The sequence below is a fragment of the Anolis carolinensis genome, chromosome 3 (genome assembly GCF_035594765.1).
Source record: "Anolis carolinensis isolate JA03-04 chromosome 3, rAnoCar3.1.pri, whole genome shotgun sequence".
NCBI classification, from domain to species: domain Eukaryota; kingdom Metazoa; phylum Chordata; class Lepidosauria; order Squamata; family Dactyloidae; genus Anolis; species Anolis carolinensis.
Genome location: NC_085843.1, coordinates 6,126,504 through 6,138,575, shown reverse-complemented (window position 1 = coordinate 6,138,575; position 12,072 = coordinate 6,126,504). Strand labels below are relative to the sequence as shown.

At 42.2% G+C, this 12,072-nt stretch overlaps 1 protein-coding gene across 2 annotated transcripts in view; it reads left to right on the top strand.

Moving 5' to 3' along the window:
• Nucleotides 1-10,597, top strand: part of rab6a (RAB6A, member RAS oncogene family) — a 93,125-nt gene extending 82,528 nt beyond the window's left edge. For both annotated transcript variants that reach the window (XM_062974446.1, XM_062974445.1), the window contains exons 7-8: nucleotides 1,377-1,443; nucleotides 7,703-10,597. In XM_062974446.1, the coding sequence (XP_062830516.1) occupies nucleotides 1,377-1,443; nucleotides 7,703-7,767 (132 nt within the window). In that variant the 3' untranslated portion in view covers nucleotides 7,768-10,597. The remainder of the gene's footprint in view (nucleotides 1-1,376; nucleotides 1,444-7,702) is intronic.
• The last annotated feature ends 1,475 nt before the right edge of the window (nucleotides 10,598-12,072 follow it).

Genomic DNA, 12,072 nt, shown 5'->3' with positions numbered 1-12,072 from the left:
GGTTTCCCTTTTCTATGGTGTAGTAAACTCCGCGTTCATGGTCTGTCATTTCCATACCATCTATCAACTCATCAGTGTTGGTTCAGATCAGATCTAATATGGCTGACAACCTTGTTTGTTCTGGACAGTGACATTGTCTGGAAGGCAGATGAGACTGTCCCAGTTCAATTGTTCAGAAGTTATGTCAACTGCTGGTCTCCATCAATTTATATACATGTTCTTGTTGCAGTAGTTAATATTCAGCACCATTTGCCAACTAGTTTGGTACAATTTTTAGACATGGGAGCCATGTCAACTCCCTGCCCCTTGTCGACTCCTTTTTCTCTCTCCCGGCTTCACTTGCATCATTGAATCTGCCATCATTTTAGATGTAGAATTGCTAGAAAAAGGCATGCTGGGCAGAGCTGGAATGGCATATTCTCCCTTGGTGCAGAATCTGTTTCCAAGATATATTTCCAAGCAATATTCTTGAGGTTGCTTTTTCCCCGATCAGTAGTTGACTGTGTTGCTACAGGCCTGTCTCTTGAATTTTTGTACAAAAACATGCACGGTAAGTGGGTGAAATCACACTATTATCTTGCCACACTGGTGTGCCCTCATGCTGTGTGAAAATCCCTGCTCCAGAAAAGCAAAATGAAATGCACACTGAACAGAAGAGGAGGGAGTGTGGAGCTTTTTAATTCCCCCGTGCAGCTTTCTGGCTTCTCATAATGTTTCCCTAATTGGATTTGTCCCTGCATGTTCGGACTGGTAAATCCACTTTGACTGGACTTGCTTGCCAAATTCTTCCTTTTTAGCATAGCAGTTTTGGTGGGGAATCTCTCCCCGAGCATAATTTTGTTCCCCAGCTTAAGTGTGAAGAAGCAATTACTGTTTTAAAGCACCCCTTGTCAGCAGTTGGATTTAGATAGAGCAATCCACTTGGTTTCTGTCAAGTGATGCTTACTTTTGAGAAAATGATGTTGTTTTCATCTGTGACTTTTAAATAGTGGGAAATACAGCAAAAGGGAGCCATCAGGTGGAGAGAGCTGGCTAATGATGATTCGGTTGTATAAAAACATTACATCAGGAGTAGATGCTCTGAGAGGTAGTGAATGTAGGAAGAGGAAGACCAAGGTACAGTCTTACTTTTTCTATTATGAGGTTTACCTTTCATGGACTTGGCCCTCTTTTTGTTTGGTTGCAAATGAGTCCTGCAACCTGGAAATAAGAATATGATAACAATGATGCTGTTGCACCATGAATAGGGCAGGAAGACCTGTCCTTATATACAAGAACTTCTAATGCAGCTTTCTTTTCTTTTTTCCTACTAATCACAGCATCTCTAATTTGCTAATTCTGTTTTCTTTGTCTTCCCCTGCCCCAACCCTTTCTAGCTTTTCCGACGTGTGGCTGCTGCCTTGCCTGGAATGGAAAGCACACAGGACAAAAGCAGAGAAGACAGTATCCTTTTATGCATTTTTCCTAGTTGGTGGGACAATGGAATTAGGCAGGACACTCATTTCTAAATGGTGAGGAAAGGAGTGAGTAGCCAGAAACCTGGGCCACTCGTACAGAATGTTTTCAAGCACCCAAAACCATAGCTCTTTGGGGAGACTCCAAGCACAGGCTGCGGATTTGTGCTTTAGTTGCAGGGCACAGTGTGCAGAAAATCTTGAAGGATGTTCCCTCGGGGTGAACAAAACTTCCAGATGGCTCTGGATGAGTAAGGGATAGTGTAGCCTTGAGAGTTCTCCAGCTCATTTGCTCAGGAGGAAGATTTCTGCTTTGTACCATTATCTACACATTACATAAAACCAGTTTCATCAATTGTTTTAGGAAAATATTTTGCATATTAGCTCTGGTAGATGTGATTAAAAAAAAACATGGAAGAAATACTAGACAGCAGTTTCCTGGCTCTGGAAGGCTCTGGCTAAGATGCCAAAATAGGAAGCATTTCTTCTTCATTCTAAACACTCAACACTCCTCTAATTTGGCTCTGTTTGTTAGCCATGGGTTAATGCAGGCATGGGCAAACTTATTAACCTTGGGGCCACATTGTGGGCCTGGCTGGGAGGGTGGGGCCAGGAAAGGACAGGGCCAGCAGGGAGCAGGGCAGGACTGGGGCTGCTCGTCCAATCCTTATGCTGGGAGGAAGTTGGGACATGCGGCGACTGCCCTGATCCACTTACCATCCTTCTCCCCTGACCCTCAGGCTGTCCTCTTGACCTTATGCTGGGAGGAGGGTGAGACACATGGTGGCTGAGAGTGCTCCAGAGGGCTCTCAGCTGCTTCGTGCTAGCTGGCATTTGGATGTGATGGTCTGTGAGGTCTCTTCAAACTCTATAGTTCTGTGATTCTATGCTCATTACTGGATCTCTTGAATACTGTATTTAGAGAGTTCAGATTCTTAGCCTGTCTGTTAAATGGATGGGCTGAGACAGCTTTCCTCAAAGTTGTGGCTTATAACAGCTGGAATCTTCATTTAGTTGACATCTAGTAAGCTAGGGTTGATGTATGTTTTCCAGACTGCATGGCCATGTTCCAGAAGTATTCTCTCCTGACGTTTCACCCACATCTATGGCAGGCATCCTCAGAGGTTATGAGGTATCCTCAGAGGTTATGAGGATGCCTGGCATAAATGTGGGTGAAACGTCAGGAGAACTTCTGGAACTTCTGGAACATGGCCATGCAGCCCGGAAAACATACAGCAACCCTGTGATCCCGGCCATGAAAGCCTTCGACAACACATCTAGTAAGTTGTCTGTCCATCGAGAGAACATTAAGGTTAGAGAATGCTACCCTAAGGAGAGCTCTAGTCTTGCCAGAGCACATACTTCACGTTCCATGTTCAGCTCTTGACATCTCTGTAGAATCCAGAAAGTCAGTCTTGTCTGGAATTCATGTTATTGCCAGAGAATGCAAAACATGCTGGGGCTAGAGATGGCTCAGTGGTTTTACCCACAGTTAAGGTATTTGTAGGTATGTGTGCTTTGTTTTGTCATTGCTCTGTAGGGCTTTTGCAAATGATTTGCTTTTCTTCAAGCCCTTCCTAGTTATTCATACTTGCTTTAGTCATGGTAGTGTGAAGTGTTTGATAAGGCAAGCATTTGTGGTCTGTTCAGCTGGAGGATGAGTATTACACGTTTCGGGCTGCCATTACCATTTGTGTGTCATCACACCCACAGGATATTATTTGTAGAACCTGTCAATGGCAGATGAGGACATCAGGTGTGAAGGAGGCAAGATGCAACAGGTTATTTTAAGTGCCCACATTACAAAACCCAGCTTTAGAATCACTAGGTGACTCTGGTCACAGAGGAAAGCAGCCTATCCCGGGAGATGGTGACTCATTTCAGGAGAAACATGAAGGGTTAGTAAGGAGGCACTGAAGCTAATAGAGAAATCTTGGTTGGCAGTCCTTCCTTTCCAGAGCTCCAGAGAACCTAAATCTCAAAGTTAAATGCTTTAGAAAATGAACATGGCTTCATTGACTGTCAAAAGCAGAAGGTTGATACCAAAGATGCTGGTTTCCATGGAAAAGAAAAATCAAAGGCCTTTTCAAAACACTGTGGTTCTCCTACAGTGTTGCCACTGCAGCAAGGGATCCTGTTCTCTGATTCTTGATCAGTGTTTAAGCAGCTTATTAGAGTTAAGAAAGGGAAGTTAGGACCCTTGGCCCAGAAGCCAGCATGAGCAATCTCACAATTTGAATCCAAAGAAGTGCCACCAAAATCGTGAAGCCAAGTCCTCTGAAGATCATCTTAGGGAGTTGGATATGTTTAGCTTGGGACAAAAGGAGGCTGAGAGAAAGGGACAAGACAGCCATGTATAAATATTTGAAAGCAGGTCTCATTGAAGAGGAGGGGACAAGCTTTTTTCTGCTGTACATAATGGAACAATGTACTCAAATTGCAGGAAAAAAGATTCCATCTAAACATTAGGAAGAACATTTTGATGGAAAGATCTGTTTGACAATGGAATATGCTGATGCCTGGGATTCTGGTGGATGGGGTTTTTAAGCAGAGGCTGAATGGGCATCTCTTGGGAGAGGGTTGGACTAATGACCCTTGGGGTCTCTTCCGGCGTTAGGAATCTATGATTCCAAGCCAACCCTGTGATGTGGTTGCCATCAGTCAAAAATGACTTGAAGGCACAAGACATCACCATATATGAGGCACCTTTGCAAGAGCCAGTATGGCATCATGGTTTGAGCATTGGACTAAGACTTTGGAGAACAGCATTCCAATTCCCATTCAGCCACGGAAGCCCATGCTCCCAACATCAGAGGAAGGCCGTGGTGACAAATGTCTTCTGAAGAAATCTTACAAGGAAAACCACACAATAGGTCTAGAGTCACAATAAGTCAGAAATGACTTGAGAGCTGACAACAACAAAGGCGTGCCACTAGAAGTTCCTATTTTCCTTTGACTTAATTATGTATTGAGTTCACACACACACATACACATGGGTAGGTGGGTCAAAAAGATTTGCCTCATGTGTCATAAAAATGTTATGAATGAACATATAACATCAGAAGTTGCCACAGATCATAGCCTGAACTATCCTCTACTCAAAACTATCGTTCAGCATAGTCACCATCAATTTGTACAATTTGCTCCATCGTGTAACCCAGGCATCAAAACCGTTTTGGAAAAATTCAGGGTCTTGCTTTGTGACCTATGATTTTAAAGCTGTTTTAACATCATGCAAGTTATCGAAACTCAAACCACGTAGTTGTTTTTCAGAGGTACAAACAGGTAAAAGTCAGAAGGGACCAAATCAGGGTTGTAAGATGGGTGAGGCACTATTGACCAGCCCAGTTTTGCAATCACCTAGGTTGTAAAAAATGACACATGTGGGCATGCATTATCGCAATGAAGCAGTGTTTTGGGACACACAGGGTTTCATTCTTGTTGATTTTTGCAACATGGTACCACAATCAACAGCAAAACCTATGTAACCACACTTAAGAAACTTAAAAGGCAATAAGAACAAAGAGACCACTAAAAGATGTTCGTTCTCTCAAGCTTCATCACAATAATGAACGCCCACACAAATCATTTTTCACAACCCAGGTGATTGCAAAAAAATGGGTTGGTTAGTAGTGCCTCACCCACCCTGCATCCCTGATTTGGTCCCTTCTGACTTTTACCTGTTTGTACCTCTGAAGGACAACTGCGTGGTTCCAGATTCGATGAATGATGTTAAAACAGCTTTAAAATCATGGGTTACGATGCAAAACCCTGGATTTTTCCAAAATGGTTTTGATGCCTGGGTTAAATGATGCCTCAAATGTGTACAAATTGATAGTGGCTATGCTGAATGGTAGTTTTGAGTAGAGGATAGTTCAGGCTATGATCTGGTGCAACTTCCGATGTTATATATTCGTTGGTAACATTTTTAATGACACAGGAGGCAAAACTTTTTGATCATATATATATATGTGTGTGTGTGTGTGTGTGTGTGTGTGTGTGTGTGTGTGTGTGTGAATATCTCTATTTCTATCTATCTATCTATATATATATATATATATATATATATATACTAGCTGTGCCCGGCCACGCGTTGCTGTGGCTTAGTCTGGTGGTGTTGGTCAGTCTACATTAGGTTGTATTTATGCTGTGACCTCCACCTTCTTTATACTCACATTAGTAGTAGTATTTGAAGTCTGTTACCTTCTTCAATTTTTGTGTTGATTGATAATTGCTTGAGATCCCTGTTGTCTTTGGTTTGTTGTTAATTGTAATGTCTGATTCTGCTGAGTGCGGTTTATATTTTTATTGTGGTACAATAGTCCTTTTTTTGTTTTGCCTGTGTAGGTGTTTATTATTATTGTTGTTGTAGTGGTCATGAAGGTTGGATAAGTTAGATGCTACTGAATTGTTTTTTGGAGGCCCAGTGTAGCACTGACTGGCCTCTCAGCCTCAGTGCCTGGCTGTTTCTTGCCTGTGATGGTGTTGATTCTTATTGTTGTTGTTGTTGTCATTGTTATTATTGTAATTGTTTTTTTGGAGGCCAAGTGTGAATGTAGGGATTGGGGAGGTGGATGAGTTGTGTTGTCAAATTTTGTATTTGTTATAGTCACAATGCATTGTTGTGAGTTTTGTGGGTCCGGATTGTGGTTTTGTGGTGTAGTTGTGTTGTTACAATCGGGAGAAAAGGCTTTTGTGTTGTGTTGCCAAGTTTCATATTTCTGGGGCATTTAGTTGTGTTGTTATAGTCATGATGCGTTGTTGTGAGTTTTGTGGGTCCTGTGTGGTTTTGTGGTGTGGTTGTGTTGTTACAACTGGGAGGCAAGGCTTTTGCATTGTTTTGCCAAGTTTTGTGTTTCTGGGGCGTTTAGTTGTGTTGTTATAGTCATGATGCGTTGTTGTGAGTTTTGTGGGTCCGGATTGTGGTTTTGTGGTGTAGTTGTGTTGTTACAACCGGGAGGTAAGGCTTTTGTGTTGTGTTGTCAAGTTTTGTATTTCTGGGACGTTTAGTTGTGTGCCAAGTTTCGTATTTCTGGGGCGTTTAGTTGTGTTGTTATAGTCACAATGCATTGTTGTGAGTTTTGTGGGTCCGGATTGTGGTTTTGTGGTGTGGTTGTGTTGTTACAACCGGGAAGCAAGGCTTTTGCGTTGTGTTGTCAAGTTTTATATTTCTGGGGTGTTTAGTTGTGTTGCCAAGTTTCGTATTTCTGGGGCGTTTAGTTGTGTTGTTATAGTCACGATGCGTTGTTGTGAGTTTTATGGGTCCGGATTGTGGTTTTGTGGTGTGGTTGTGTTGTTACAACCTGGAGGGAAGGCTTTTGCGTTGTGTTGCCAAGTTTCATATTTCTGGGACATTTAGTTGTGTTGTTATAGTCACGATGCGTTGTTGTGAGTTTTGTGGGTCCTGTGTCGTTTTGTGGTGTGGTTGTGTTGTCACAACTGGGAGGCAAGGCTTTTGCATTGTGTTGCCAAGTTTTGTATTTCTGGGGCGTTTAGTTGTGTTGTTATCGCATGATGTGTTGTTGTGAGTTTTGTGGGTCCGGATTGTGGTTTTGTGGTGTGGTTGTGTTGTTGTAACCTGGAGGCAAGCCTTTTGCATTGTGTTGCCAAATTTCGTATTTCTGGGATGTTTAGTTTTGTTGTTATAGTCACTGCGCAAACAACTTTATCATTTTATATATATAGATATGTAAGTAAGGCACAAAGTGACTTTGGATTCAGGTTGGTTCCTATCAAAATGGATAAATATAAACTATTGAAGGTGGATGCTGAGGTTAGTGACCTAATTTGGGTGTAGGTTGGCCCCCAGTGGTTCAGTGGGTTAAACTGCTGAGCTGATGAACGTGCTGACCGAAAGGTTGGCGGTTCAAATCCGGGGACCAGGGTGAACTCCTGCTGTTAGCCCCAGCTTCTGCCAACCTAGCAGTTTGAAAACATGCAAATGTGAGTAGATCAATAGGTACTGTTCTGGCGGGAAGGTAATGGCGCTCCATTCAGTCATGCTGGCCACATGACTTTGGAGGTGTCTGCGGACAACGCCGGCTGTTCGGCTTAGTAATGGAGATGGGCATCAACCCCCAGAGTCGGACACGACTAGACTTAACGTCAGGGGAAAACCTTTACTGTTACCTTGACCCTTAGTAAAATGGATCAATGCATAAAATAAGCCCTTCCTAAGTGTTTGGGCTGAGGTTCAGGTTGCCATCTTCTCATTGTCATTTTCCTTAATGTCATCTTCTCCTTTCCAGTGATTGACATCAAACTTGAAAAGCCTCAAGAGCAGCCAGTCAGTGAAGGGGGCTGTTCGTGTTAATAGTCCGTCCATCCATCGTCGTTGCTTCTCTCTGACCTTTCTCCAGACCATCACTGCTTCTTCCTCCCTTCCTTCTTTCCTTCCTTCCACCCTTCCTTTCCTGACTCCCTCCTTCCTTCCCTGTGGCTCATTGACAGCAGTGTGGCTCTTGGCTTGCCCTCTCCCCGCCCCATCCGTAACGTAGCACGGTTCATCATTGCTGCCTGTCTCGTGAAGATGATCTGTTAGCTTCACAAGCACAAAAAAGAAAGTCAGTGTCTTCATTATTTATAAGGAAATTTCTTTTCTTTTCTTTTTTGTAAAAAAAAGAGAGAGAGAGCCAGTGTGATCCTAGCCTATTTTCACTCGTTCAAAAACCAGAAAGACCAGTCAGTTCCAATCCAGAATATCTTTGTTCCTTTTCAGGGGCGGAAAAGATTAGAAGGCAAAAAGGAAATGGGGTTAAAGACTATGCTTGGATTCGGTGAGAAGGGATGCGCCAGGTTGAAATAGAGACGGAAGCCGCCTTTGCCTTTCCAGCCAAGATCCTGGCCCTTTCCCCCTAAACAGTATCCCTTTGGAAATGCAGTCTTGGCTATTGCATTTAATGCACATTTTTTAAAAAAATCAGTTCTCTTATTATATAGATAAATAGCCTTGTGACACCTGCGCATTAGATGCTTCTTGTAAGGGTCAAGGTGACAGGCAAAACTTAAGAGACATTGTTTTGGTCTTCTAAATACAGCAAATTAATTAATTCATTGGGTTGCTGTGAGTTTTCCAAGCTGTCTGGCCATGTTCCAGAAGCATTCTCTCCTGACGTTTCGCCCACATCTATGGCAGGCATCCTCAGAGGTTGTGATTTGTGAGGTCTGTTGGAAAGTATAGGTAAGTGGGGTTTATATATATATATATATATATATATATATATATATATATATATATCTGGAAAGTCCAGGGTGGGAGAAAGAACTCTTTTCTGTTGGAAGACAGTGTGAATGTTGCAATTAATCGCCTTGATTAGCATTGCAAAGCCTTGCAGCTTCAAAGCCTGGCTGATTCCTGCCTGGGGGAATCCTCTGTTGGGAGGTATCAGCTGGCCCTGATTTTAAATGCTAATCAAGGTGATTTATTGCAACATTCACGCTTGCCTCAAACAGACCGGAGTTCTTTCTTTCTCCCACCCTGGATATTATTCTACAGATATATAAACCCCGCTTGCCTAGTTTCCAACAGATCTCCCAACCTCTGAGGATGCCTGCCATAGTTGTGGGCGAAACGTCAGGAGAGAATGCTTCTGGAACATGGCCAGACAGCTTGGAAAACTCACAGCAGCCCAATGAATTAATTAATTTACTGTATTTAGAAGACCAAAACAAGGTCTCTTTTAAGTTTTGCCTGCCACTTTGCCCCTTACAAGAAACATCTAATGAGCAAGTGTCAGAAGGCTATTTCAACCCAGTTATTCCAGCCATGAAATCTTTCGATAACACATTAACTAATCCATTGTTTGGTCATTGTACTAAGGGTGGAATATTTTCCAAATAGGATGCCTTTGAATAGGTTATGGCTTTAATAGCAACGAAAGGGCCCTGATCCCACGGAAGGTAAACATGTCACAAAGAGGAAAACAGGGACAGAGCAAAAATGGGAATTAAATGGAAGAAGAGGGGAGCATACTTATCAGAGTAGAGTACTTATACTTATCAGAGTCCCTTAGGTGATAAAGGGAAGGGAACATAAGATGGAAACAAAACGTACACTTATGCAGACTTTTGCCTTTGTTTTCAGTTTCTTTTTTTTAACGTCGGGTCTTCAAAAATCTTCGTCCTTCCTAGTTTGGTTAAACAACCGGTCGTTTAGTATTATGTTTTAACTGGACTATAATTTTTAACTGTGGTTTCCTTCGATATATTTATTTCTCTGCTTTTAAAGAAGATTTTTTTACTACTTTTCTTTTATTTGGGGGGGAGACATACACAAGTTTGTGGATTCCTTTGTAGAGCTTTTGCCGGCGTAGTCACAAGACGTAGCTGTGGAAGAAACACACCGAGACGTGGACACGCACGCACTCGCACATCCTCATCCACACTCGCGCACCCATGAAAAAGAGAGAGAGAGAGAGAGAGAGCACCCTCTTAACCTATACTAGTCATTGTGAAGTTGCTGTGTAAGTTAACACAACTTGTAAATACATTGTTTGCAGGAGGAATGCTTGCGGCACAGTACAGGAAAGGCTTCGCGAGTCTCCAAATCCCTCCAGTTTAATAGGGATTTAATAGTTCAATAAGGGGAAAACTTTTTCCCCGTCCCGACATCTCCGCGAGGCCTCTCTTTTCCTGCATTGTGGAACTGGAATGGCAAAACCCATCACTTCGACCCGAGTTTCCAATAACCGTTTGCATATATACCTTGTAACTGTCATGTTTTAAAGGGCAGAGTAAGACACACAAAATGCTTCTTAAATGCAAATCTTGAAAAAGGTAATTCTCTTTTTTCCCCTTCTCCTTTTCTTTTTTTCTCCTTTGGAAGTAGCATGTCTTTAAACAAATATATATATAGATATATAAGTGTTTAAATATGGCAACCGATCCAGGAAAAGAAACTTTTTTGGGGGGAAAAAGGAGACTGGGTGACTTTTCTTCCTGTATTGTTGTATTCTACGTGTGCGGAAACTTAAAAACGAAACAAAAAACGATCCATCTTGCTGCTTTTTTAATAATTGAGTTTTCCGTGGCTTTGGGTTCTTAAAGCAATGAGATGTCTACACGGGTTGGATTTTTTAAACATGCACAGAATTTTTTGCTTCCAATAAAGTATCTAATCAAAACACTAAGAACAAAAAAAAATATTTTGGTCTCTTATCTTTTTTTGCCGCTGAGATCAGAAATGGGACATTCTTCTCGTCTTGTGATTGGAATGGATTTAGATCAGGCATGGGCCAACTTTGGCCCTCCAGGTGTTTTGGACAGCAACTCCCATAATTCCTAACAGCCGGTAGGCTGTTAGGAATTATGGGAGTTGGAAGTCCAAAACACCTGGAGGGCCAAAGTTTGCCCATGCCTGATTTAGATGGAGATGGTATCTGTATTTATTTTTCTGTGGCCATTAAACAAATATTTGCATTTTATTTTGCAGCAAAGACTGGGGATATCGTTCAACTTGGAGGGCAAAGTTTGCTTTTGGAGAACTTCTGTATAGTAATATAATAATAATAATAATAATAATAATAATAATAATAATAATAATAATATTTTTTGTAACACCTTCTCTCCCTGAAGGGACTCAGGACCATTGACTGCATTCCTGTGGTGGATTAGCCGCAAATGTAAAGAGCCGGGATCAAAAATGTCTGCATATTTTGGCTTTGTTTATTTTAATATTTAAGTCCTGCCCAACAACCACAGATCTCGATGTTGTCATCATCATCAGCAATACCTTGTGGCTGAGTCTTATTGCCTTCCAAGTGTTGTGTCTTGTGTCAGGGGAAATCGTCACCCTGACAGATTTATGAGTCAGGTCTCACCTTCTTCCCATCAGTCAGACCACTTAGGCATTGGTGAAAGTGGCACCAACAAAGAACAGCTCAGTCGTAAATTATCTGCTGATTCCAGCGGTTCTATAGGTTTTATTTACAAGCTATTCACAATTCTAAATACTATCACTCTCTGGACACATGTTCCCACAGCAAGGACAAAACATGCCACGCCAGGTCCGTTATCAGTGCAAGCAAGCACCTCCTTACATTCCACAGTTCATGACGAATGTTCCATCCAGGTAGTTGAAACGGAAGTCTTGACCCATTGGCCCTGCAGGCAATCAATCAGGGCTGGCATGTAATTAACTCCTGGACTGCTGGAATGCTTGCTGGAACACATATACACATTCCAACAGCAACAATTGTTTGAACATTTCACACTATAACAACAAAAACGCTAACATCTTGGTGGTGGGTTCATAAGTGACTCTAGAGGCCTATTCTTAATCTGCGTGTTTTTTCGCAGTGTGGACATCCGTTTCCAGATGGAAGGTGCTCCTGGTCAGGGTTGCCTTGACACACCTTCCTCTTGACACATTTCTTCCTTTTGCCTTCCATTCGTGCCTCTTCGGATTCCACAGCACTGCTGGTCACAGCTGACCTCCAGTTCCAACGCTCAAGGCTTCTGGGTGAGCCAAAAGCTTTCTGTACTCTGGTTCTATTAAAACTTCAGTCTTACCAGCTCTTTGAAAACAAGTCCCAGCAGACTGAAGGAGAGCAAATGTTGTCCTTATCTTCAAGAAGGGAAAAAGGAGGACCCAAACAAGCGGCGAGGTGATATCAATAAA